At 32.7% G+C, this 26203-nt stretch overlaps 5 protein-coding genes across 12 annotated transcripts; 2 read left to right on the top strand and 3 right to left on the bottom strand.

The window, feature by feature from the left end:
* Positions 1–283: 283 nt before the first annotated feature.
* Positions 284–6043, bottom strand: LOC100741332 (transportin-3). The gene is made up of 18 exons (XM_003486609.4): positions 5925–6043; positions 5532–5759; positions 5027–5230; positions 4787–4944; positions 4603–4675; positions 4415–4546; positions 4124–4341; positions 3740–4034; positions 3437–3672; positions 3199–3338; positions 2937–3128; positions 2627–2865; positions 2396–2536; positions 2124–2335; positions 1892–2048; positions 1647–1814; positions 1450–1562; positions 284–1381 (listed from the first exon to the last, which is right to left on the bottom strand). Exons 2-18 carry the CDS (start codon positions 5646–5648, stop codon positions 1321–1323), a joined length of 2856 nt encoding a protein of 951 aa, XP_003486657.1. The 5' UTR covers positions 5649–5759; positions 5925–6043; the 3' UTR covers positions 284–1320.
* A 156-nt stretch (positions 6044–6199) lies between these two features.
* Positions 6200–7454, top strand: LOC100741455 (WASH complex subunit 3). The gene is made up of 4 exons (XM_003486610.4): positions 6200–6438; positions 6538–6702; positions 6797–7065; positions 7305–7454. The coding sequence occupies exons 1-4, from the start codon at positions 6388–6390 to the stop codon at positions 7366–7368; spliced, it is 549 nt and encodes a 182-aa protein (XP_003486658.1). The 5' UTR covers positions 6200–6387; the 3' UTR covers positions 7369–7454.
* Positions 7446–12776, bottom strand: LOC100741574 (60S ribosomal protein L44). 2 transcript variants are annotated; one of them, XM_024365091.1, is made up of 4 exons: positions 12747–12776; positions 7826–7999; positions 7626–7742; positions 7446–7543 (listed from the first exon to the last, which is right to left on the bottom strand). In XM_024365091.1, the coding sequence occupies exons 1-4, from the start codon at positions 12759–12761 to the stop codon at positions 7523–7525; spliced, it is 327 nt and encodes a 108-aa protein (XP_024220859.1). In that variant the 5' UTR covers positions 12762–12776; the 3' UTR covers positions 7446–7522. The 2 variants fall into 2 exon arrangements, with proteins under 2 accessions (XP_024220859.1, XP_003486659.1); XM_003486611.4 differs by lacking the exon at positions 12747–12776 and adding an exon at positions 8363–8497.
* LOC100748597 (acidic leucine-rich nuclear phosphoprotein 32 family member B) lies at positions 9561–17040 on the top strand. The gene is made up of 3 exons (XM_003486669.4): positions 9561–9970; positions 13957–14131; positions 14258–17040. The coding sequence occupies exons 1-3, from the start codon at positions 9863–9865 to the stop codon at positions 14323–14325; spliced, it is 351 nt and encodes a 116-aa protein (XP_003486717.1). The 5' UTR covers positions 9561–9862; the 3' UTR covers positions 14326–17040.
* A 555-nt stretch (positions 17041–17595) lies between these two features.
* Positions 17596–26129, bottom strand: LOC100741932 (embryonic polarity protein dorsal). 7 transcript variants are annotated; one of them, XM_033318883.1, is made up of 11 exons: positions 24486–24537; positions 24181–24404; positions 23864–24107; positions 23649–23792; positions 23371–23561; positions 23149–23287; positions 20861–20953; positions 19051–19210; positions 18717–18961; positions 18475–18641; positions 17596–18399 (listed from the first exon to the last, which is right to left on the bottom strand). In XM_033318883.1, exons 1-11 carry the CDS (start codon positions 24535–24537, stop codon positions 18247–18249), a joined length of 1812 nt encoding a protein of 603 aa, XP_033174774.1. In that variant the 3' UTR covers positions 17596–18246. The 7 variants fall into 7 exon arrangements, with proteins under 7 accessions (XP_033174774.1, XP_033174773.1, XP_012236641.1 ...); XM_012381218.3 differs by lacking the exons at positions 17596–18399; positions 18475–18641; positions 18717–18961; positions 19051–19210; positions 20861–20953 and adding an exon at positions 25722–26129 and having other exon boundaries at positions 21689–23287; positions 24486–24572; XM_012381219.3 differs by lacking the exons at positions 17596–18399; positions 18475–18641; positions 18717–18961; positions 19051–19210; positions 20861–20953 and adding an exon at positions 25634–26129 and having other exon boundaries at positions 21689–23287; positions 24486–24572.
* Between the last annotated feature and the right edge of the window lie 74 nt (positions 26130–26203).

Consider the following 26203-nt stretch of genomic DNA (forward strand, 5'->3'; position numbering starts at 1 on the left):
ACAGTTTAATTATTTCCATCTTACATCGTAATTGATTTTCTTATTAATATCAATGCTTATTTTCATTAATTTATCTGTACATTAACAATTTATAAGAAGTGAATTATTTGTAATATTATGTAATAATTATGTAAATTATTTGTACAAGGTAACCATTGTGTAAAATGTATATAGTTTTTATTTATGTTTTCATTGTACGAGTTGTACCATTACGTGCCACTTTGTTTCAAAACACGTGATTAGAATTATATTTCAAAACAAATTGATAGAAACATTAACATGATTTAGAACTATTGAACACTTTACTTTCAAATGTCTGTTCATACAATGAGAATGCAGGATACAAATTTGTTTCCCAATAATCATTATCACATAACAGATCTCATTAGACGTGATCTACATATATATAAAATTATATTTTGCGAAACATGTGAAAAAGATACAGAAATGTGAATAAGTTTTATCATGTAAAATTCGTACATATGTTTCATTCCTTGTAACATGTATGCACAAGATGATTTACATTGTAATATTAGTGATCTATTCTTAAATACTTTAACATGTTATTTAGATGTTTACTAAAATTCCTTTTGCAAAGTCTGTTGCTTGCTCTCCATATTATTATAGTCATATAAAGAAAAGTCGTGAAGCATTAAAAACATAATTGTAAAATATATTTTAAAGAATGTCAAATCGAATACCATATCTTTTATATTTTGTATGTAATGTAATAGCATTCCATTATGGGATTGTTCGTGTAAATAAAACGGAAAGCAAAAATATATAATCACTCTGATTTTTTAATGTTTACTACCTGCACTTTATCTACAAAGTATGCGTAATGTTATTTCAAATAGTTGACTAGACACATACCTAATATAATAGGTAATCCGGATATTCTTTCTGATGGTTATCATATATTCGAAGATTATAGGAAACAAATGCAATAAAACTATATTAATAGCAACATAAATAATTGATAAATGAGCAGTGTGTAAAATTCTATATTTAATATATTTTTTATGGCAAAAATATGTATGTTAAAAAAAGTTATTAAATACAATGTTTGTGTGTAAAATTAAGAAACACATATTACAAGATGGTCGGCTTATATTTATCCATTTTACATACTTTGTGAAGGAATGTGTAGATAGTAAACAAATACAAAGTATTTAAAAATTTGCTAATACATTTTTACAGCACAGACTTACCATTTCACAATAATTATTTTTCTTTAATACCTTCAAATGGAGGGTCCTGGAAGATCTTTGCTGTTTACAATTTTGTTATCTTTAGTCTTAATTTTTACATTAAAATGTATCAGCGATACAAACGTGCAAAATTGCGTAAGGCATGAGTTATCGATTTCGGTGTTTCCGCTCTGAAAGAAAATTTATGTGAAATTCCTGTACTTCAAATACAAACATAGTTAAAAATTATTTGCTATACCTTACAACCGTATTATGAAATTCAAACAGCTGCTCAGGTTGTGCTGTAGGAGAACCACCTGCATTTTGTGATGGCATAGTCTTAATGGCTTCTTCTAACCATTTGGATAGTAGCTAAAGAACAAATAAAATTTTAATTGTAAAGGAACATAGTGAATCAACTAGTAGGCAGAAATTACTAAGAATTAGTGTTCTTACTTGTCTATTAGTTTCAGAAAGTTCATGAAAAACATCTGCTACATCAGGTAACATGTAGGACGATAATGAAAGCACTGTTGCATGAAGAAGCCTTATGACTAAAGTTTGTCCTTTTTCTTTTAATATGCGTTGTACTAATTCCTGTCGCATTGTATAATCCGTCTGATTCTTGGATAAAAAATAAAAATATCAATAAAAGTTTATTATTATTAAGTTATAAAATATCAAGTTTCATTATAAGTTACCTCATTGTTGCGACCACAGTGCAAAAGATCATAAAAAAATTTCATTACTGAAACAGTTGCATCCCTATGGTCTAAGCTACAGGCCATTAAGGCACAGTCAATTATACTCTCTATAACGACCGAGCACAAGAAAGGTATTGGAGCTCTTTGAAGAAACCTACCATTAAAAATAAAGATATTTTTACATTTGAAAAATGAATATATTATTGTGTTATTAATAAAAAGTATATACCTGGCACATAATCTAAACAGATCATCTACTGTATCAGGGTGATGTTTTATTCCATCTTGTTGTTGGAGGATATTGAAAGTAGGTCCAATAAATGCTTCCAACATTTTCAATAAACCAGGGACACATTCCGAATCTATGGCGTATTCGTCAACTAATATTGAACCAAGATATAAAAAGCAGCTATGTTGATGAGCTGCGTACAATTGCACAATCTGAAATTCCCAATATCATTAATAGAGTTTTATAATCTAGAATTTATTTGCTACAGATACCTGTTTTACAAGTGGCTCAAGAAGATGGGCAGAATCTGTTCCTACACAACGAACAGCAAATCTTAAACAGCGGCAACATCTCTCCATTACTTTTGCATCATGTTGATATGTTGTACATACATTTGATAATACAGGCCACATCTATATATAAAGATGAAATTGATATAAAGAGTGTGTCTTAAGAGAGTCATATATTATTATGTAAATCATATTGTAAATCATAAAACGTACTTCGGTAACAGCATTTTGACAAGGGTGAGGTTTAGGATAACTAAAAAAGTCCAGATCAGTATGCCTAAATATAGTGGCTAATCTGTCTAGCCATACCACAGGGTCAGTCTTTGTTCCTACTTCAATTGGAATTCTACGTTCCATAATTTCACATAAAGGTCTAGCTTGAAACCAACATAATTCTTTCATGGCCTGTCTAAGATGATCATGCCTCAAATTTGACATGGTTAATGCCACTCCTGTTTTCAAACAATAAATGTTACATTATATCGTATTATAATTTTGTTGTATAAATAAATTTTTATCTTACCCTTAAGTAAACCAATGGCGGCATCGTTGCTGATAGCAAAACTATCAAGAGAACCTGCTATTTGCAACAATCCTGGAAAGTGTAAAGCCATGTCTGATGGACAAGCAGTACATATACTTAATAATGCACCACAAGCTGCACTTCCCAAACCCTTTTGACTTAAGCAAGTCAAAAGAAAATTTAAAACAGGCTCTACAATATTAGTTTCAAATTATGAAATAAACGGAATAAGACAAAAATTATAATTATCTATAAACATTACCTAAGAACTCTGGATGACTTTCTATCCACTCACAAAGTTCTCCTAATAAAAGTATACTTGTATGACGAACAGCTATATGAGTATTTTCTGGTAAATTTAAAATAGCCTCTACTACTTTCGGCACTACATCATTTTCTTTTCTGTAAGTGAATATTATAATAAATGTCAAATTATAATAATCTTATTCAGTAAAAGAATAATTTCATCGTATATACGAATTTTTATGTTAAAAACTTACGGCAAAATATTTTTTGCAACTGCTTGCATTACAAATAAAGCAGCTTCGGTCGAATCCCATGTAGGTACATGATTAGGTTGACCCTGTGGTCCTGGTCCACCCGTCAGGGACGAAAACATTTGCCGGAAACAGTGACTGCTTCCAACTACAAATACAACGTCTTTTATCAGATCTGAAACACGATTTCTGAAATCTGCAAATTCTTCTCCACCAGCTCCCTCTTCCACCAGACCCAACTGTTAAAAGGAATTACATATAGAATATCTTCAAAAAAAGATACTTTTGAATATTATATTTACTTACATGATCTGGTTCCATTTGACAATGCCTGCATAATGCTCCGATTAATCTTTCAATATGAGGACGGAACACTGCATATAGGTCTTCACTATTTTTTTGGTAGAGAATTGTATCGGATAAACGGTACCATAGATTGAAAGTTATCTGTGCCACTTCATAATCGTGATGTCCAACACACACTAAGACAAGGTCAAGAATTTTGATAGCATAATGTTGCTTTCCTCCTACACTGCCATTTGCCATGGTTTCCAAAAAAGTTTCCGCTAATTCCGTAAAAATCCGACAATAATTTATCGATCTACATAATTAATACAATGATTATGTAAATACTTAAAGTAACCTTCAGTTCCATTATATCTCTAATTATATAAAAGAAATAAAATTTACTTGTCCATATCTTCATGTGCAACAGACAAATGGTATGCTTGTTCTAAAGACATTACACTGGTAAAAAGAAATAGCTGTAACTGTTGCAGCTGTATATTAGATTCACTATTATTGTCCCGATTGCTATTACTATCTTCTTCCAAAACTTGGAGAATTACACATATACAATCTGCAGCTGCTTCATGTAATTGAGATCCAGTCATATGATTTCCAAGTATCTAAACAATGAGGTATAATTCTGCATTTGAAATTCATCTAAAGTTATTGCTTTCTATTTCTGAGAAAACATACCTGAAGAGTATATATAATTACATCACTTGTAGGTACAAGTGGTATAGCATGTACTGCAATCCAGCTTGTAAAACATCTAAGAATTGTAACATGAATTTGTACATTCTCTCCACCATTTTTGAGACACATTTTCTGGAAATACAACAAGAATTACTTACAATAGAAAAATACATCTTCAATCTACTTACCAAAAATTCAGTAACTGTATCTGCACTTGCATTAAGTTCAAGTAATATATGCTGTCTGCGATTGGCTCCTAATCTGTACAATGTAATACAAATTCAAAAAAAATTATTTTCAAATATAAGCAAGAATATGAAAGATTGTTTATAAATAGATTGTACTCTAGATTTTCTTTCCATCTTTATATACCTAAGAGATCTTGAATTTACTTCTTCTGGTAATACTGTCATTACTTCAAGTAATGGCCATAAGCTAGCAGTTGATCCACCAAATCTATTAATTAAATCGACAACTGGTTTTTGCCAAGAAGACATTTGCAATGCAAGGTCTGCCAGTGCTAGACACAACTATAATAATGATCTTTTCTATTATGATCACATATAAAAAGGTACACATATAATTGATATGTTAGAAAAAATATATATAAACCTGTGTAACAATAGCAGAATTGGTATGTTCATTAATTTGTGATATGTGATTCATTAAAGAATCTCTCAAAGAAATATGAGCTTCTGCAGGTAATTCTTGGAAACATAGCTGTATTTTAGTACGCATTGTTTGAGCAGCAAAATAACAAGATTGAACATCTCGCTTTTGCTGCAGCATTTCATCTGCTATTTTCCATGCAAATACCTAAAAAAGTCATATATAATATAAAACATAATAACTGTCACAACTTTCTTCTTATTTTTTATATCTTTTTTATTGCATGAAAATTACATGCAGTAACGTTAAAAAATTATAATGTAGAATTCGAGTCTTTTAACATAAGGTTAGAAATTGTTTGATCTGTCCATATTTTTCAATGAGAGTTTTATACATTTGCATCGTACTATTATCAATAACTGTATAGTTCGCATAGGAAGATGTACACGCATATAAGAACAAAACAGTATATATTGATTACAAAAATGATTGCTAACAAGTAACTTACTGATTTTTGTAATTCGTCCAACCATTGAGATGTTTTTCCTGGCCCCGAAGGATTTGAGTTATTATATAAAGAATATACAGCCTGGTAAACTGTTTCCAGGTCAGGCGGAGACTCCATTCTTCAAAAAATATTTATTTTCCCGGTAATATTCATACAGTTAATTCCTACTGACAACAGATCACTCGCGTTTGGTACCGCGTTACATCCAACCCAATCTCCAAATCCAACCTGTACAACCACAAAAAAGTTCTTGTTCACACCATCAGCGCATATTCTGTTTTATCGACTTACAGCAAATAATATTTTCTATCAAAATCTGATTGAATCAATTATTGAAAATATCTACAATTAGAAAAATAGTCACTAATAAAAAAAATATCTTCTTTTTGGTACCTTATATGTGATTTCGGTTATATGATCAGCTTATAGGTTGCAATTAAAATTACGTTGACTTTGACTGTTATACTTTTATCAATTAAAATTCAACTATGAGATCGTTATACGTATATCAATTGTTTGTATGAGATATATAGGCATAAAGTGAAAGATACTAACACATAATAAAGTAATGACTGAATTTTGATCATGTCCTGTTTGAATTATTTTTACTTGTATTTATAACTTATGAATTTTCAAATAGTTTGTAATGTAATACACTTTAAATACCCCGCCTCTTGTATGTTATCCGCAGAGTATTTCACTAGAGGAGATGTATTCTGCTACATCTGAAAGATTTCGATTTTTAGTGAACATATCCTTTCGCGAGTCCTACATGATCCATGGGAGCAATGCGTTAAAAGTTCATGACGTTTGACAGTTAGACAACAAACACAAGAAATAACATCTGAAACGTACAATGAATGATTACAAAATACCAATAATCGAGCCAACTATCGATTGTACAAAGGTGCAGACATTGGATTTCAGCATTTTTTCTTTTCTGCTGCTTATTTATAATAACAGACAATTTTACACCTTTTTATACGTCTTATATTTTTATTGCCAGGTTCCACCAATTAATCAAAAAAGGACAATTTCTTTCATTAATCATTTCATTGTGCATACTGTAACATTTCTTAACAAATTTACTCTATCATGCGAAGAAAGATTATTGGAATTTGAATACAAGTTACAGAGAATAGAGGCTTCGCTAGAAATTTTAGAGTCTTGGGTATGTAATTATTAATTATTTTGAGTAACTTATACAAGTGAATTTATATAAGAAGATTATTTATAATTTTTGATAATTTATTTATGTTTTACAGTTATCATCTGTTCCAGTCTTGGAACAAGATCAAAGTACAAAAAGTGTTATAAAAAATAAAGATAATAAAGAGGAGGAAGAAAGTACACCTAAAATAGATGAACCTGATAATGGTAAAGCAGATGAGCCTGAAGATACACAGGCTGAAAAGCAACCAGTGAACAAAGACCCACGCTATGAAAAATACTTAAAGATGGTACACTTTGGCGTGCCAAAAGAAGCTGTCAAATTAAAGATGGAACAAGAAGGATTGGATTCATCTATTTTAGAGTAAGTTGTACTTAAAATGTCTTAAAATTTTAGTAACTGAAATTCAAATTTATAATAAAATATAATAGTAAAAATTAACCAATGTATATTTTGAAATATGAAAAAATGAATAGAAATAATATGCGATAATAATTCCTTCTGCAATGAAACATTTTCTAATTTTAACTTGTTTTGTGCGTTATTTTTGATATTGTACCTTTATTGAAATCATTAACACCATTATTGTCTTACATTAACAGTGATTCCCAGCAAACAGCTTCTAAAGTGAAATCTACAGATAATGGTAAGAATAAAGGAGATTAAATACTTAACTATATTCATCTGTTGAACACGTGGAATATTTTTACGTTATAAAACATAGTTAATAAAATAAACAACTATACAAATTCCAGAAGATTTATTTCATTTCTTATTAAATACACATAGAAAGTTAACATACATAACTTCATACATAATCCTAGAATTGAATCATTTGTCCCTGGAAAAAGCACATTATTGAATCAGTTAATATATACATATATCATAAAATATTTTGGAAGAATTACATACAATATACTTACCTTTCTTTTCTTATCACCTCCTAATTCAAAATGTTTACATCTTTTAAGAGGGATTTGTTTCCTATATTTGCACTCTGTACATTCCATTCTTAAGACAATCTTTTTGGTAGTTTTTGCCTACATAAAAAACGTGAAATTAGCATAAAATTTTAACTGTATTATTAGAATTAAGATCAAATCAATATTTTAAAAATATATACCTTCTTCCTGAATATAGGTTTCGTCTGTCCACCAAAACCTTGTTGTTTACGATCATAACGTCTTCTACCTTGTGATGCATGACGTTCTTTACTTTTTTTATACTGTGTCACTTTGTGAGGTTTATGCACTTTGCACTTCTTACAGAAAGTGCGTCTTTGCTTCGGTACATTTACCTAAAATCATTGAAATAGGCACCATGCTATTCATTTATTTCCAGATATACAACTAAAATGATTGGACTTAAATTAACCCTTCATTTCTTTTAACTTCAAATTATTTTTTTTTTATTAATTTTTATTAATATCGATTAATTCTCTATTCATTTCTAAAAACAATAATAAAATGTCACTTTTGGAGGTTATGTTAATACTATTACAGTTGTTACTTCTGTCTAAAAAAAACCATAGAATATTTATACTAATTTTTCACAAATATAATATACGTCGTAAAATTTAGCGTTAAAAGTAATATTACAATAAGATTATAATTGAATTCATGGATAAATTATGTATATATCCAATTGAAAGTTTACGTACCATCTTGAATGTTTAGAAAGAAAAGGAAATGTATCTTTGCCGGAAATGACATACATATGCTTGCGCATGCGCACATATTGTACACTATACAAAATCGAAAATTTATTGTCCTTGTTTAATTAAAGGATATAAGTATTAATGTAGTGTTTAACGTGATATTATTTTACAAAATTTCTTCCAAGCAAAATCATAGTAAAAACAAATATAACTGTTTTAATTCTTTCCAAGACAAAATTTCGATTGCATATTGGATATACGCCATTAATAGCCGGCATCAAAATTGGTTTAATATATAAGACGCTCAATCAATAACAGCAATTATGTTATAATATTTCTTTCGCTGTTATTCTTTATAATCAATTTATTTATTTTTCACGACTTATTATCTATTATAGTAAAGTAAAATTTCTTCTACATATTCAGGGACTATCGAGATTAAAAAATATTGCTTAACGTATAAAAGAAAAAAACATAATGTTGATGTATAATGTTCTGTTTATCATTTAATTTCTTACACAAATGGATAGTAATTCTCTAAATAATTAATTAAATTGACTTGTAATGATCATTGGATTCATTTTTGTTCTAGTTTAATATGAAAAAGTTCGTACATATTTAACATATTTGTAAGATATCTTTCACAAATAAAAATCTTAGAAATGAAACAACAATTCATTGTCGAATTTTCAGTGACAGGTGTGCGTCTGCATCATTCAAAAAGCTTGGCACTTTTATCTATAGGATAATTCCCGCCATGATCTTTAGAATATATTACTTGCAATATACATTTTAAAGTAATAATTTTCAAAGTATATAGAAATAATTATTCGCTTCATCTAAAATTTTGGTTCTTCTTTATATATATTTCGATTTCTTTACAAAGGAAATATTGGAAAAGATCTAAATGTTTCGTATACCAAAGGTTATTTGAATCGAGCGACATAGCCTCGAACCAGACGGTAAACTCAGGCCACGAACTCTCGAACCCCTCGTCCTCCGCAGGATTTAATTTTATTTATACGTCAGGTGGATGGATTACGTGGAAAACTTTTATAAGAAATAATAAAAGATTATGTAGTGTTATAACCTTTCCAATTAGGTGCAGTGGCACGTCGCGAAAGGATATTATGATTTCAACCAATCAGGCATTTATCGAGTTTCAAACCCGCGCCATCTTCATTTTTGAACAAAGCCAGGTTGGATATGCTAGAAGCGAGCTGAGACCGGGTAGTAGTCCGCTTTGCGCTATTCGCGCCACAGTCGTCAGTACACGACACTCTCCACTCCTGACTGGTTGTTCTCTGTCTCACCGTCCTTTCCCCTCTTTTTCCCCTCCTCTGCCCCTTGGGTTTTCGCCTGACGACGCTGCTCTCTCGGGCATTTCGCCGGAAACCGACGCCGCGCGAGGACACGGAGTTTTGTTACGTGTACACATTTCTCTATCTTTTTCATCACTTGTAACGCCGACACGCAGGCATCTTGCTCAACGCACGATTCACCATGAGTAGCAAGGAAAATAACGAGGTCGCTGTTGAGAAGGTGACTGAGAACGACAAGGCTTCCGGAGACGCGAAGTGTGAGATCAAAGGAATGAAGAGGCCAGCGGAGGTGAGTTGTTGCGCTTTTCCCACTTCATTTTTTAAGTACCGCTTTCTCGACCTTTTTCACGATTGTACGTAAGCATACACGTACACACGAAAGCACGTACACGCCGGCTTACACCATGCTTCCGCGCCACGCTGCTTGATCACGGCATTGTCTACCATTTCGGTGTCGTATTTATATAAGCCTATGAAAGTTCGTGAACATTCTTCCGATCTGATTTTTCTCCTTACACATTTTACGTAAATATCTGTGTCTTATAACGTGGAATAATAAATTTCTATTCTAGTCGCGATATCGTTATATTTTCGTGGATAAACGACGGGTGGGCGGGCAGTCGAGTGGCCGTTTCAACCGACTGATGGCATGGAAGAGAAGATAGGATGCCGGCCGGCATTTTCATTAGACTTCATATTTTTACGATGTTAAAAAACATTCGTTTCTGTGTACACTTCGGAGTGGAAAAATGACTACGTAATTGCGATGTTTTCTTGATGTAATCTGAGGGACGCCATCGTATTTCGCGTGGCTACCACGAGCACGATGGTTTGGTTGATCACCCCTGTTGTTACAATGTCGTCTATAATTACCGATCTAGCTAATATCAGATTCAATATTGTCTTTCGCCTGTATTTTGTTAATGTGAATGCGAAATTCGGGCGGGATATCTGAACTACTAGCGCCATGTGCTCATTTCGATTATGTTTTCGTGTTATGCACTCTCAGAGCTTTCTATAAGTATCCAAGGTTTTGTAAATTTCGTTGAAACTATGGTTCATATTACTTGGCATTCTTTCCACAAGATGGACGCCATTTTTATCTAGAATATCAGTGTTATAGCTAGGAAAAGTGAGCATCCCGCGCATTTTTCCGACCGCCGTTGCTGCCGCCACCACTACCGCTGTCGGTTTCCATTATGGCGCCCGAAACCAAGCCCGCGTTCATTGTGTTCTCTCGCTTGCTCGTTCCATCTTCTTCCTTCCTCTTCTCTCATTCTCTCTTTTTCGCGCGCGCGCTTATTCTCTCACTCTCTATGTCGTAATTGATCGATAATTCGTTGTAAGAGGGTTAATCGTGTCTGACGGACGATCGATAGACTAACACATATCTGTTTCAGGTCGACGTGTTGCTCTGAAATTGTTTACCGATCTGCGTGCATAAACACCGCGCTGAAGGCTTCCTTTCTCGCTTTGCTTCCCTCTCTCCCCTTCTGCCCGCGACTCTGTCGGCGTTCGGTTCTCTCTTTCCATCGAAAACCCCACGCGCACAGCCAGCAGAGCAACGCCATGTATTATATACCCATGTCTCTCCTGCCTCCCTGTTCTTTCGTAGCATACCGCGTAGTGTTACGAACCTTCGAGAAAACATCGTTGTAATTTTTCATCTTAAATCGGACCGTCACTCGGCGCCGTGATAGGAACTGCTTATTTTTTCCTTGATATTACATTGTACGAGTACTATCATAAAAATTGTAAAGTGAAATTCATGGTCGAAAATGCCGGTTATCCACACTTTCGGCCGCTATTGTAGAAAGCCGTGGCGGTGTCTTCGCGCAGCGGCAATAGTATGTCACGTGGAAACTACACCGTACTTGTTCGGAATAAATTCAAATATTCCCATTAGTATTGTACTTGATGACATCCTTTTAATTAAAATATAAAAACCGTTAACAGTATTTATTTAAATCTTTTTTGTATTTCATTTCAGTTTTATCTAATCATTAGTTAGATAGCTTCATAAATAAAATTTATTTTCATTTATGATTGATGCCTTGATGCAAGTAATTACGTGATCACTACGATGAATATTACTCGGGACTCGCAGATTCTATGATGCAAGCGCATATAGATAGTAAAGAACATGGAAGTGAAGAAAAAGGCGGGAATTTCGAATAAGGTTCGGATATCGATATATTTATTGAATGAGTAAAACGTTAATGTATTTTTCGCGAACAACAATATTGTTCTTTCTATATTTCATTAATTTCTGCGTAATATTTTTGATATACTTATATTTAACCTTTAATTTAATAGTACTATTATTATACAAAATGCGATAAGTGTCTACTTCTTATCTCACTAAATTAGTATCCCATGATTGCATTAGTATTCTTATTTAATGATTCTTAATTTATTTACTTCACATCTATTTAATTTTATTTCGTCTTGGCAAGCGAAAATGCTTCTGGTAACTCAATATGATCAAATTAATACGTGTTATAGAAGAATTATATAACGATTATTCATGGCATGGCTTACCCGACAGGCGAGAGAAATGAAATGAATCTATATGATAGGTTATGAACGTTGGGTTATCTGTAAGACCTCGTGATTAGTAATAAGTTGATAGGTAATCGTGTATGCGGGATAATAAACAAAATAGTCATTTCGTGACTACTGGCGTCTGTACGTCACTGTCGCTTATTGTTTATTGTAAACCACATCGTAGCGTCATGAATGTAATAGCAGTAGCAAGTAGTTGCCAACAGATTCTAGTTAAAAAAAACACTTTAAGTTTTTCATAACACTTAACTGCCCGAACAACAATGGTTTTTATGAATTACAGGCTTTTTTTTCGTCATTTGATCGTACGTGTAGAATTTTGTATACGTGCTATTTACATTTCACCATATCATCTTAAGCAATATTGTAAAAATATCGTTTATTCTTGTTAGTGAAATTAATAACCATTAATATTTATACGTTGTGCTTAGTATTCAAGTTTGTGAAATGAGATATTACATTTCATTTGATAAAAGCATTTGATAATATGAGACGATTACCTTGAGACTGTCCATTCGCGATGATACTACAATTTTAGATGTACGATGACGAGGAGAACGGTGGAATTTATATACTTAAACATATATTCAGTTTTTTTACAATATATAAACATGATATATGAATTATATATATATACATATTTTTTGTTTGAAAATCAGAGCGACTCTTAGTTCCATGCACGATATCCGGGCACGCTGCTTCGTATTTCTCCTCTCCCCTCTTTTCCTTTTCGTGTGCTTTACGCAGCACGAACACATCCCCTTCTACAAACATGTATCGTAGTCGTCTGCCAATCCCTACGTTTCTCCCACCATCTAGTCTTAGTCGATTCGACCCTTTGATTGGATGATGCAGTTCTGTGAGTTTTCTATGCCCTCTTTCTTCGTACCGCCGATAGACACGGCGCGTGTATGCTATTACGACAGACAATCCACCCTGGTCACGAGTAATGCTGTATGAACACAAGTTAAGGTACCGGCATTTCAAGGATCGTGTGAAGCACACACTTCACAAAACATTATCGTTTTATTTTTGTTTGTCCGGTTTTAGAATTCGATATGAACCTCTTATAATGACTTACGTTTCTTAGCTGTACATGAATGTAATTTTGATAAGATTGAGCTTTAGAGTAGGCTTTCATTTCAAATATGTACTAAAAATCAAATGTACAAATTATGCACCAAAAGATTGTCACATCAACGAATTAAGTTAGGACAGATTTTTTTGAATATATACTTCTATATTTATCGCTATCTTTTTTTTAATTACGCCTACTGGGTTATCAAGTTTCATATTTAGCGATAGTTAACATCGATTTTAACTTAAAAATTTTCCAAGGTTTTTAAACTCTTTTTTTGTTAATTGTTTCTTGTCTTTGCTGTTTTCTTTCTCATCAAAGAACTCGCTGTTTTTTGTACCTTCCTGTTTCGCCATATTTTAACGGAAAATCCCCTCCACTTTTCATTTCCTTATGGTTCTTGGCGGGAAGGGAGCCTTCATCCGTTTCCCCCTCTCCTTTATCTTTCGGTCGCTGTTAGGATTCTCTTTATCTCTGTAATTCTTCTACTTCTTTCTAGAATGTATGAATTTTGAACGTATGGCGATGTAGTTGAAATGAGAGAATTATTTTTAACGTCGTTTCAATTGAAAACCTCGAAATAGAAATATTCGTCGGAAGCTCAAACATATAATCGTTGTTTTATGTTTTAGGAAAAAAATGATGAAACGAAGAAACAGAAGAAAGAAGAAAATGGTGATGGAGAGGTAGAAGAAGAAGAGATAGAAGAGGAAGTCGAAGAGGAAGAAGAAGTCGACGGAGATGGCGAAGAAGATGATGAAGACGATGATATACCGGAAGGAGAAGAAGATTTAGAAGAGGGTGAAGGTAAATTGAGAAATTTTCCACTATTTCACGAAACATTATTAATGACATATAAATCTGTGTGCGTCAAGGAAATTGATATTCATGATTGGGTAAAGATATAGTATATTTGAATCCCTTTGTTTATAGACGAAGAGGAAGATGACGCAGAAGGTGAATTAGAAGGAGAAGTAGAAGACGAAGAGGAAGACGCATAATGAAAAAGGAGAGAAGAGTATGTAAGTAAGAAAGGAGGTAGGCACATGGCACCGTCGTCGATCTTCGGCAGTCTTCTCAGCAAACACTTACTCTCATATTGAGTGGTTGGTAGCAATGTTGAATACCCATCGTGCCCAAACCCTATTGCCTCCTGACCTACGAGTAAAAATTGCCACCTCACCGGAGTTGTGGTGGGCTGACACACATTAGAAGCAGCCGCAGTTCTACTGTCTTGGCTCTTCGCAATTCTACTGTCTTGGCTCTTCGCAATTCTGGTCGTCTAGCCATCAACAAATGCTATTAGGTAGTTTGAATTAAAACTGTATATTCGTCGTTGAGGAGCTTGTACATGTCGATTCCATTTAATACCTAAGTGCTTCATGCACAGCCGTACGTTTGGTATATCGTGTATGTTCCCAAGACAGATTTATCGTTTTATTCAAACCACCTATTAACTGGTATTTGCCGTCATCTGGCTTTCTTCGCGGGACAATTTTATAACGGAAACTTATTTAAGATATAAAAAGCTCTATTGTATTTAAATAGTGTAAAATGAACATTTGTGAGTGATTTTTTTATATTTGAGATCAAATTTATGTTTGTAGTTCGACGAATGTCTCTCACCTTGTGCGCGTGATTGATTTTCCTTTTCAACCTATATGTGTATTTGCAATGACTTTGCAAGAGCGCGAGCGGTTAAAAAGAGATAAATAAATAAAATAGATAAAGTGATGCGTAAAGAAACAAAAATAGCAAATAAATAAATAAATGCATAAAGCCAGAAGGACATCTCTCGACATTCGTTGTATATTAAGAAAAATGAAAAAGATTTTGATAATCTTTGAAATCTCTGTTTCGTGCTCCTGTTCGATCCGAGAGAAAAATTAAGGTTAATATAACGCTCGCGCTAGGTAGTGTGGATGAGTACTGTGTGACTTTAACATTGCATAATAATTATACATAATATGTATAAAGTTATGGAGTAAGAAACATTTTATTATTAACGATAATATTATGTAACGTAATATAACGTGGAGAGGAGGGATTGTTATGAATTAGACTTGGAGTATATAGAGTAGGGAGAGAATTTTTATTTTACAAAGCATTGCAGAATAATGTTTTATTTTTTCAAAGTAAATATTCAATTTGTTTAATACATACGTTTCCTATATTTACTTAATAATTTTAAAACGAAGTCACGTAGCGCATTTCAAAAATCGTCAAAGTTGTAACGCAAAAGTTATCCCGAGGGTACAATATTAACTACAACACTCTCCCTATTCGACTGCACTCATTTGATCGTAATTTATTCGTATTTTATGTACTGTGGTTTTATCTTGACTTCATTGTCATGGACTACTCGAGCAATGATTCGTTGACTGTCGCAGAACGGGTGACAGTATTCTCATTATGGCCGTCGCCTGTGCACACGGTGATCAATGTCTTATTAATGACATACCCATAGAATTATTAAAGGTGTCAAATAATTTTTAATATATGAGTTATAGTACTATTTCACTGGTTACCAACAATTGAAATATAGATGCTCTTTGTGCTAGAGTCGGTGGATCTTTGCAAATGAAATGGTCCATGTCACCACTTATTTCGGGAGACTGGTAGATAAGAAATGGGTGAAGAGACATTGCGGTTACGATACCATTGTACCATAGCTGCATAATAAATAAAGGTAACGATAATTTGAATGCGAGACGATGTCCCACGTTTTAATGTACAAATATTTTCGAATGAGATAGTTAAATAAAACGCAGTTAGATCAGAGAAAATGATTCGTTCTCGTAAGTAGTAATGGGTTTAACTTCCAAAAACAAATAACAGTAATAGCAGTATTAAAAAAATGAAAAAAAAAACTGCTATTCGTGGACTGAATTCTGCTACATAGAAACTGAGGAGATGGAGTGGTCTGTGTACGCATGTTTATATGATAAACTCAATTTATTCGACGTTACACTGAAAAAAATAAAATTCGAGTACACACCATAAATACGATGTGTAAAACATAACAATTTATTGTATTGTTTACAGGCCATGTCATCTCCAGAACTCTGTTACTGTACTGTTTTATACACAATCTGCTGATGTATTTACACGTGTTCACTTCAAGATAGTATTTTGACGATTATGTTGACAAAGAACTATCTTGAAGTGCAGGTGCCCGAGCAAAAATGAGTACTTTAGCGTTCATAGTATACAATACATACACTATAAGCATAGGTCCATTTAATTTTATTAATACAATACCAAGCCCCGTTTGCAACATGTTCAAAAGATATGAGGATAGACTTGCGTTCTGTACTTTGAGCTGGAGATCACAGAACTTTTCTATCCTCTAGTACTGCACGCGACTCTGGAAATTATTTACTGGTGCTAACGGGTCTTAAATCAATCAGGCTGAACGCCTAAATACCGTTACATCCCTACATTTGTTAGGTAAGGATTAAGCGAAAGAAAAAAAGAATTTAAGAATCCTAATGAATCTGGTAATGAAACATGTCACAATTAAAGGTAAATGAAATCCTAGGCTAAGAATTTGGTTTGTGTGTTCATAAGTCTTGTTCAAACTACTTTTGTACAGGATACCATCGCATCATCACTTTCGACGTAAACAGTAACCGATACCACAGACTATATTTCTGCCCATTCCATCAGAATTGAACTTTCATTGTATTTTTAAGTAAATACATTTTGGAAAACAACAGATGTTTTTTTATTCTTCACGTGTTTGTGAAGGAACGCGTCTTTCCCTATTTATTACTTAATATTTAATCGACAGCTCACTTTTTCAAAGTTAATTTAGACTAAGATTGTTTTTACATACCTTCTATATATGTATATACAAATTAAGAATTATATGTGGCTATGCTGTGTAAATAGTCAAAAGTAATTTACAATAAAACATGTACGTAGTGTGTGATACACAGGATAAAAATTATTAAACTCCAATATCTATGTTTATTTACACGTATAATTGTATGTAAAATTATAATGTATTCTTAGATGTAATTGTATATATAGTAAACATATGTACTTAAGTATAATGTTATTTATATCTGATATATACACATTGTTTATTTATAAAATAATTCCTGTAATAATGATTTTAAGGTAATGATACATCGGATACCGGGAAATTAAGACACCATGAATATTATATGTATAAAATCTACGGCAGAATGTAACCGTAGTTATATAATACTAAAATTTAAGGCAAAAGAGTTTAAATATAAATCAACGTACCTGGACGGAACATGTATTATTGAAAATTTTTTAATTGGATATACATTAGGAGCAGAGCAATACGTTCTGATATTACTCCTAATACAAAATATATATATTTACAAATTTGTAGTAAACATAAATGTGTAAAGAATAAAAATCAAACGTTTGTATAAGCGTACGAGATATAACAGAAATTAATGTTTGTGGATATTTATTTTAACTAAATAATTTGTACGAATATTGCATGCAGATTGTCTTACAATATATTATTATTACAATAATACACTGTATTTTCTTCTATGAAAACTATGAGTTTTATTTTATACAATAATTCATATTCAGACACTTTGCATGCACGTTAAAACATACAGATTTCAATATACTTTGATCACAGTCACAGCATTTTGTATATCACTTAATCGATAAATATCCCATTCAAGATATTGGAAACAGCGATTTTTAAAAATTATATAAAAATATCAACAGTATTTAAAGCTGATTATCGATTGAAGAAGTATTTTACAAGATTGTACAGCAATGTACTGCGATATAATCACAACCAATTAAATATTAATTACATGATACATGTATTCATGCAAAGAAATTTTTGTTTAGAGAATAATGTTTATATAACGTTTTTTACAATGTTATCAATATCAATATCAATAAAATATTCAGCTGTTTCAGTCGTTAACTTCCCGCGTTGGTTTATACATATTATTTAAAGTGCACAGCTCCTGAATAGTGTTATTTGTAATTCTTGTAAAACTATCGGTCATGTTATTACTTTCTTCGATGTTGCCTGATCCTGTGTTTATCTCTTTGTTCGTTTCCGGCTAGATTTAATAGAAGATTAATTTCTCATTCATTTGATACTATTACATGATAAGCAAATTTGTAATATACAATACCTTGGTAGAATCTGAAATGGATAATCCACTGGATAAATTTTCAGAAAGAGCGGTATCAAAAGCGGCGAGTTCTGCCGAATCAAGTTGATTAAAACTTAAATCAAAACTGTACTGTCGACTGTCCATGTCTAAAACACTTGTAACATCTGCCCCTCCCACTCCACCTGCTATATAAATTATTATTTCAAAATAATGGTACAATAATGGATTGATGTAATAATGTGTGCAAATACTTATACTACCAGCATTGTCCAACGATTGAAATTCTTCGTGATAGTTTGATGTAACTCTGCTTAACACTAATTGTTCTTGCGGGTGTATTTGTAATACGTCATGTACATATGGAAATTGTTGTTGTGCATACGTTCCGGTTGATGGTTGTTGTACGATATGACTGCTTGTTGATTGATATTGCGGTGATGGTTGTGATTGGATAAGTGCTGAGTTGTACTCCATCGGCGATGCACGACCTGGCGATACTTGTGGCCTGTATAACGTATTGAAATTTTTTCAGATCCATTGTTCTATACACTATCTTATTTTTTAAGCAATAGTTACATAAAAACTTTGAATTACCTTAACGTTTGCATACTAGATTGCGGTTGTGGAGAAGTGGTTCCCATAGAATATAACGGAAAGGATCCTCCACTTCCGACTGAGCCTCCGTACGGAGATATTTTTTCTGATTTGACAATGTTAAAATTGTATTGGATCGGTTGATTTAACGCTGCAGCATCTACAATTGCGATACAACAAATAAATATCTACTAATAGAAGAACAATTAAAGCAATACAAGTTCGTTATTTTGTTACTTACTACAAATGAACAACATTTGTCTTATAAATTTGTTAGATTCAGTACAATTTATATTATGTTAATTTTGGAACACGATATTTTAAAATAATATGATAGAATTTACTCAGAAGAAAAATGCACATTATGATTAAAAAGCACATAATTATAAAAATGTAAAAGTAAAAATGATCAAGCTACATTTAAAAAGCGAAATTTTTAAGTGAAGGGAAAGGATCAGTTATAAAGAAGATGCATGCAATTTTATATATTTTCACTCCAAACGTCACTCTATAAAAATTGAGTGTCTTGTATTGTAATAAAAAATACAGTCAATATTGATTAGCAAATATCAACAAACTAAACTAATATTATCATATCGTACCTGAAAAATTTGTTTATATAAATATCATTCTTTTAATCTGAAATTGATTGGGAGCAGAATAAAAACACGTCATTTTCATTATTAAGTGATGTATATATGTGTATATATAGATTGATATATTCTGTATATATAAATCATACATTTTTTATATAGATATAGCCTTTTTCTTTCTCAAAGCAGTTTATAAAAATCTCTATTGCCATACAAATATTGCACATAATTTCTATTCTTATCATTATATTGCTGAGTATTTAAGTACAATATTTTTATACGAGAGCAGAATACTTGCATATTATTCAAGTTGTACAGCCCGTTTTCATAATATGTTGCGTTATCGCTAACAATGTAAGTATTTTTGTCATCGCATTAATGGATATAAAAATAGTATCCATTCGCGTAATCATCATTAATAATTACAAAAATACAACTTTCTTTTTAAATGTACAAAGTCACTGCCCTCCAATCATTCAAGTACAAATTCCAAACGTTTATATAAAATACGTTCTTAAAAAAGTATAAAACAAGATTCTTCATCAGTGCGTGAAAATATATATAGATATATATATATATGTATATATATGAGTATAGTATTTCTTACGATGAGGATTCGAATCCATGAAAATATATATATCACTCTGCACAGCGGAAACTTTTCACAATTCTTTTAAGTCAATCTTTTGTAATTTTAGGCACTATTGTACAAAATTTGACGAGTAAAATATGTCATCATAAATATAAGATTCTTAAATTTGAATGTTTCCAGTGTACAAAGAGATTGGATTAATCGTACAGTTAGTATGACATGATTTAAGGGCGCTGAAACATAGATATTCTGACAAATGTAAATTCGCGATTTGTAAAAATACAGTAAACATGTTCCAATTGTACAAGTTAGATCAAATTTTTGGAACTTTCAACAAATTTCCTATATTCATTGCAACAATTATTACAACAAATCGGGCTAATAACCCCATTCAGAAAATGCACAACGTATTGATTGCTGGCATCACTGAGATAGCTTGCCTTCGTTTCTTGCATAAAGTATGAGATAAATGTAAATATGAAAATTAGTTCCAAAGAAGTAAAACGCGTAAATATAATACAATGTATTCTAAACAATTTTGAAGATTCGACGACGCCAATGACATTATTCAAACCCATTCCCATCAAAGCTGTAGAATTGAAGACAATTTGATAAAAATACTCACGCTTCTCAGCTTCTGTCTGTACATGCCTCAAAACTAGCGCATTTGGGCTGTTATTAAATTTTTGTCGCTTTCGCCTTAACGAACCAGGATCATCTATAAATGATTGTACATTAACCACGTGATTTACAAACATTATTATATCAATTTTTTCTGAAGGCAAAAGGGCTTACGAGCTTCGCTTCAAAATTCCCTACCACTGAAAACATTACATCTGCACAATTGATTAAATCTTTGGTACAAAATAACTATGAGTTACAAACAAATAAAATGACCTTCATATTATTATTATAAATTAAGTACTTATTCTAAAACTAGAAACAAAGTGGTACTTATAACCTTGGGACGCTATAAAAAAAACTTAACAACTTGTCATAAATAGTAAAAAGCAATGCGCAAGATTTAAAATATAAGTAGCAACACTGTAAAATTTGACTAGAAAAAACGCTAACCCTTCGACAATAAACAACGAGTATCGGCTGAGGTTACATTTCAGCTACTTTTTAGGATGCATATAAAGGGTTATAGAAACAAAGTAACAATTTGTACCCTGACTAGAACAGTACTGAATTTGTTTCAGAACGTTTTAATCAAGATAGCACAACACAGATTTATCATATATCCTCTTTTCCTAATAAATTTGAAATATATAAAATGCATCTCTCTCTTAAGGACACAAGCACATTCAAGTTACAAGAATTTAAGTTTTGCAACTGCAATCAGCTTCATTTAATTACAATGCTTTTCGCTTCTAAAAATGTATTACTGGAGAAAAATGTCACTCTCAAATGGTAGTAGACTAGAAGCAACACTATTAAACATTCAGGCAAATTATGTTTCTTTTTTTTCAGAATAAATTTTTCCTCCTTCTACTGGGCTATAATAGAAGGACATTTCATCAAATTCTGACACAGTTGCATGTGGTGCCATTGCAGTATACAATGCATAATGTTCAGCTTCTGTTAATTCAATTCCATATGGTGGTGTTTCGTCGCCTTCCAATTTAAGCGATTTAACGCTATTAGTACTTATTGCACTAGGTCTTGAAATTTGTAATTGTGGGCTAGTTGGAGTATTGTTTGTTGTCAAATATGAAACATTTCCTGTAGAACTCAAAGGCTGACTATTTTCTTTAGATACATTCGAAATTGAGTCTTTATCTTTCTTTGCTTTCTTTGCGAACAATTTTGAAAATAGTCCTTGTTTTGAATTCTTAGTTAAAGTAGCAGGTAGAGAAGGTAAAGTTTTGTTTGGTGCTTCAACGAATGACTCAGATGTCATATGAGAGGATATAGGACGAGGTAGAAGAGGCATAGAAGGCATTTTGCGGATTCGTTTCGGCGGTAAAGGCGGTAATCTCTCTTCCGTTTCCTGCGTTCCATCTCTCTTCGTAGTTACTGGAGGAGAAGGACAAGATTGATTAACATCTGCTTTTGGTATACATACGTCCTCATACTTCCTCTCGTTTGGTAAATCAATAAATTCAATGGGATTTTTCATAGCCATTTGTAAGCTGGTATAAGTTTGATTATCGCAAACGTCAATATCCATAGATTGATCCGTTGTATTCTGTTCAATGGCTGCTTGCACTAACTTTGTATGTGTATCTGCATATATTTGATCTAATTCAGCTACTTGTGTCAATAATTCATTGAAGGACTTATTGCAATCCTCTGTTGTTTCTGTTTTAAAATCTGTTTCATTATCTTTCTCCTTGAGACACATTTGACCCTTTTGCACCCATTTTCCTACTTCCGAATAGTCGAACCAATCGGAATTATTTTTGGATATATCTGCATTTTGCTTAAATACAGACGTGTTTTCAGCGGTACTATCTGATTTAGTACGAGTTAAAGTTTCCGAATTGTCATCATTCATTTCTTTGTCTATATATCTATTATCAATTTTGTACATTCTATTTATTTGTTCATTTTCTCTAGTTTGTTTCTCTTCATTTATTGGGATTTCGTTATTTTGATAATCTATAATAGTGCTTTTAATATGACTTACATTTTGTGAGATATTTTGATTCATTTCTATATTTCCATTACAAGAATCTAATGTATTTTTTACGTTATATAAATCACTTAAAGCGCGTAACGCAGAAATTTTGTTACTCGATTTTTTTACATTAAAATCATCATTATTATTATACTCATCGACATTACGCGGAAATTTAGGGGTAACGTTTGAAAATAATGCCGATTCAGTGGCTAAGATTTTACTAAATGTACTATAATCTGTTTTCTTCCTGGCAAATGCTTTCCGTAAAGACCAGAAAGCAGGCCTACCTGCACCGAGAGGTAACATCTGAAAAGGTAATGGTTCGCTCGTCGCACCATCCGATGGTCTTTTCAGTTGAATGCATATTTGCACCGGTTGCTCTACTTGCTGCATGCGATATGTGGGTGTTTTGAATGCAATTGCTGTCTGTTAACATAAATTAAATTTAAATTAAGTGAAGATGTATAATATATACAACATTCTACACAAACATTAAACATCGTACATACTTGCTTATGTACGTGAACGGGCTGAAAATCACCAAATCCTTCCCAAATCACTTGCCCCTCCTTCTCCTCGAAAAATCTAACTTGTATGTCTTCCTTTGCAACCTTCTCGCATAATAAAATCATTTCCATACCACCAGCGACCGATGCATTAGAGTGACTGAGCTTGCATATCACAAGATCTGACATTGCTTCTGAAATATTTAATTATTGAAAACAAAATTAAACAATTAATTTTCCTTTGAAACTGAATATAACGTATAATTGTAACTTAAACATACTTTTATCAAATATAGGGTCAGATACAACTGGTGGTAATGGCACATTGAATTTTCCTTTTTGTCCTCCTTCTAAGAAAACTTGAAAGCACAATCTCACTGCATTTAGATCAATACTAGTAGGTTGTCTTTTGTGTTCGAAGCCAGCTATTAGAAAATGAAACATAATTTGTTTTATGTCAAACACATTTACATAAATCTACCAGATTTCAGCTTACTTCGAAAGGGGTCTACACGAATTTCCTCTCTTATTTTAAGTGCCTCTTCGATATCCTTTTTCTTAACACATTGAATGCCAAGATTTGCAAATGTGACTGTCATATTTTCTGACGAGACTTCTACTGTACATACACCACGTTTACATGCTTCCTTTCCAACAAGATTATGAGGATGAGGTCTGTGTGGTTGATCTTTTGTTACACATGATACTACAACTACAGCTCGACCTTTATATCCAACTATCTGTAATAAGCATTATTTATTGTCATATCATACAAATTCCAAATATATTCTATATTTTGCTCTTACTACTTACTCTTATACTAGGAAATGTTTTGTTTTCTGGTGTACTGTTTACTCCTGGTATACTACCAGCCGATCTGCCTTCACATTCATAGCGAAAACGTAAAGCTTTACTTGCTGGCTGTTCTATTATTTCAACATATGGCAATAACCTCCCAGTGTCCATTTCCACTGGGAATTGATCCTCCTTTCCACTACATTCCACAAATCCAGGATCGGTAGTTTGGATGACTTCAACTGTACCAAGAATCTTAGGTATAGTTTGAAACATTTGATATGAAAATTATATAAACATATAATAAAATTTTCAACACTTACTGACATCACTTATATTTATATTTCCATCACTCATATCATGGAATTGTTCCATGCCTCTTACTGTTTAATGCATCGAACATTAGCCATCTGAAAAATAAATTCTGTTTCAACATACATTGTCATTTTGTATGAAATAGTATCTCTACATCGTATTTCATTGTTGTTAAAAGAATCTATTTAACAATTTTGTTGAAATAACAATGATTATGAAACAATAAACAAGTCATAAAAATTTTCTTTACTGCTTGACGTGTGTTTTGAACGTTTTGTCAAAGGAGGAAAAGTAACCACATGAACCAACACTTCACAGAAATTTCGCAGCATAGAGCAAAAAAAAATTTCGCGCGCGTTTCATTAAAATAAGAATAAGATGACAAGTGCCTGAAGAACGATAAATACCTAGGAGAAAATAAAACGATAGCGTAGAGGAGGAGGTGGATTGCCAGATCGATTTATTCGATGTAAAGAAAATCGAACGTTCAAAAGCGTGGATCGCGCATCTTGGCGGAAAATATATATTTATGTCGCAATGTAGGCGGTGATTGACGCAGAATATGTTACGCGTAATTTTTTATTAGTATCAGCGAGAAAAATAAGCTCAAGTTAATGATCATGGATAGAAGTTTTGTGTTAAACTTCTAGCCAGCGGAACGACAGCTGTTCACAGGTATAGTTCCAAAGGCACTGCACACAAGTGTCCCAAGTCCCAAGGGAAGAGAAACGAGAGTAGAGGGCAAGGAGGGATGCTACGCTGATCCAATCATTATTTTGGGAAGCCTAGGTTCGTACAAGCCGTGCAGCTATAATTAAACTATCGTAGGACAATGTGACGAGAAAGACTTGCCTGCAGTTTGATCAACATAGTAAAGCACTTTCGAATCTGAAAGCACGCGCACTGTTTTGAATAATTCTCTTATCAAGAAAAATTTGCGTCTCTGGGGTTTCTTTGATAAAACGCACACTGAATGCACACCGCTGCAGTAATTTGAAAACGCGATTTAATGTTTAGATCAGCGATTAAATTCCTTTACTCGAGAAGCACTGCTGCGCACACCATTTGCACGCAACATAAAAGCGTGCATGGCCGTGACTAGAAACGAGACTTAACGCGGAACAACATTTCGTTCGGACTTTGTATCAGTACTGACATGCTCGTTGCTTTCAATGGTAGGAGCAGAGCAATGTACGCTTCGTGGATACGCGCAAGTACGCGTACTCTGATGCTTCTATACTCACGGCCCACAGCTAACACTCGAAACGAGAGAACGCGTGTCGGCATGTATAATATGGCATGTAACTACGCTTCGTAGTTACTTCCTCGAAATCCATATATCGATGACGTCGAACACTTTAACACTTTATTCTTGATGTTCTGTTAATGTTCTTCACATTATGTTTCATACAGATTTCATTTCTTTTTCTCGTATTAAACTCGTAAATTGATGATTATTAACAGTTCAATCATTAGATAGAGTGTTTTTTGGTACGAACATGATAATATTGGACTGAAAATAAATTTATGTTTGTGGTTCATCGGATTTATCCTGTAGTAAATTAAAATTCAGGAACGTAGATAGGTTGCTAGTGCCTAGGTGCTTAGTGCCCAATGACTCATGCAGACACGTCACATAATTCTACTTTATCATGTGAAATTGTAGAGCGTTAGGTAATGAATTTATTTGAAGTTATATAAAATATTAGTTATTTGAGCTATTGAA

This window comes from Bombus impatiens, unplaced genomic scaffold (genome assembly GCF_000188095.3).
Source record: "Bombus impatiens unplaced genomic scaffold, BIMP_2.2 scf_0129, whole genome shotgun sequence".
NCBI lineage: Eukaryota > Metazoa > Arthropoda > Insecta > Hymenoptera > Apidae > Bombus > Bombus impatiens.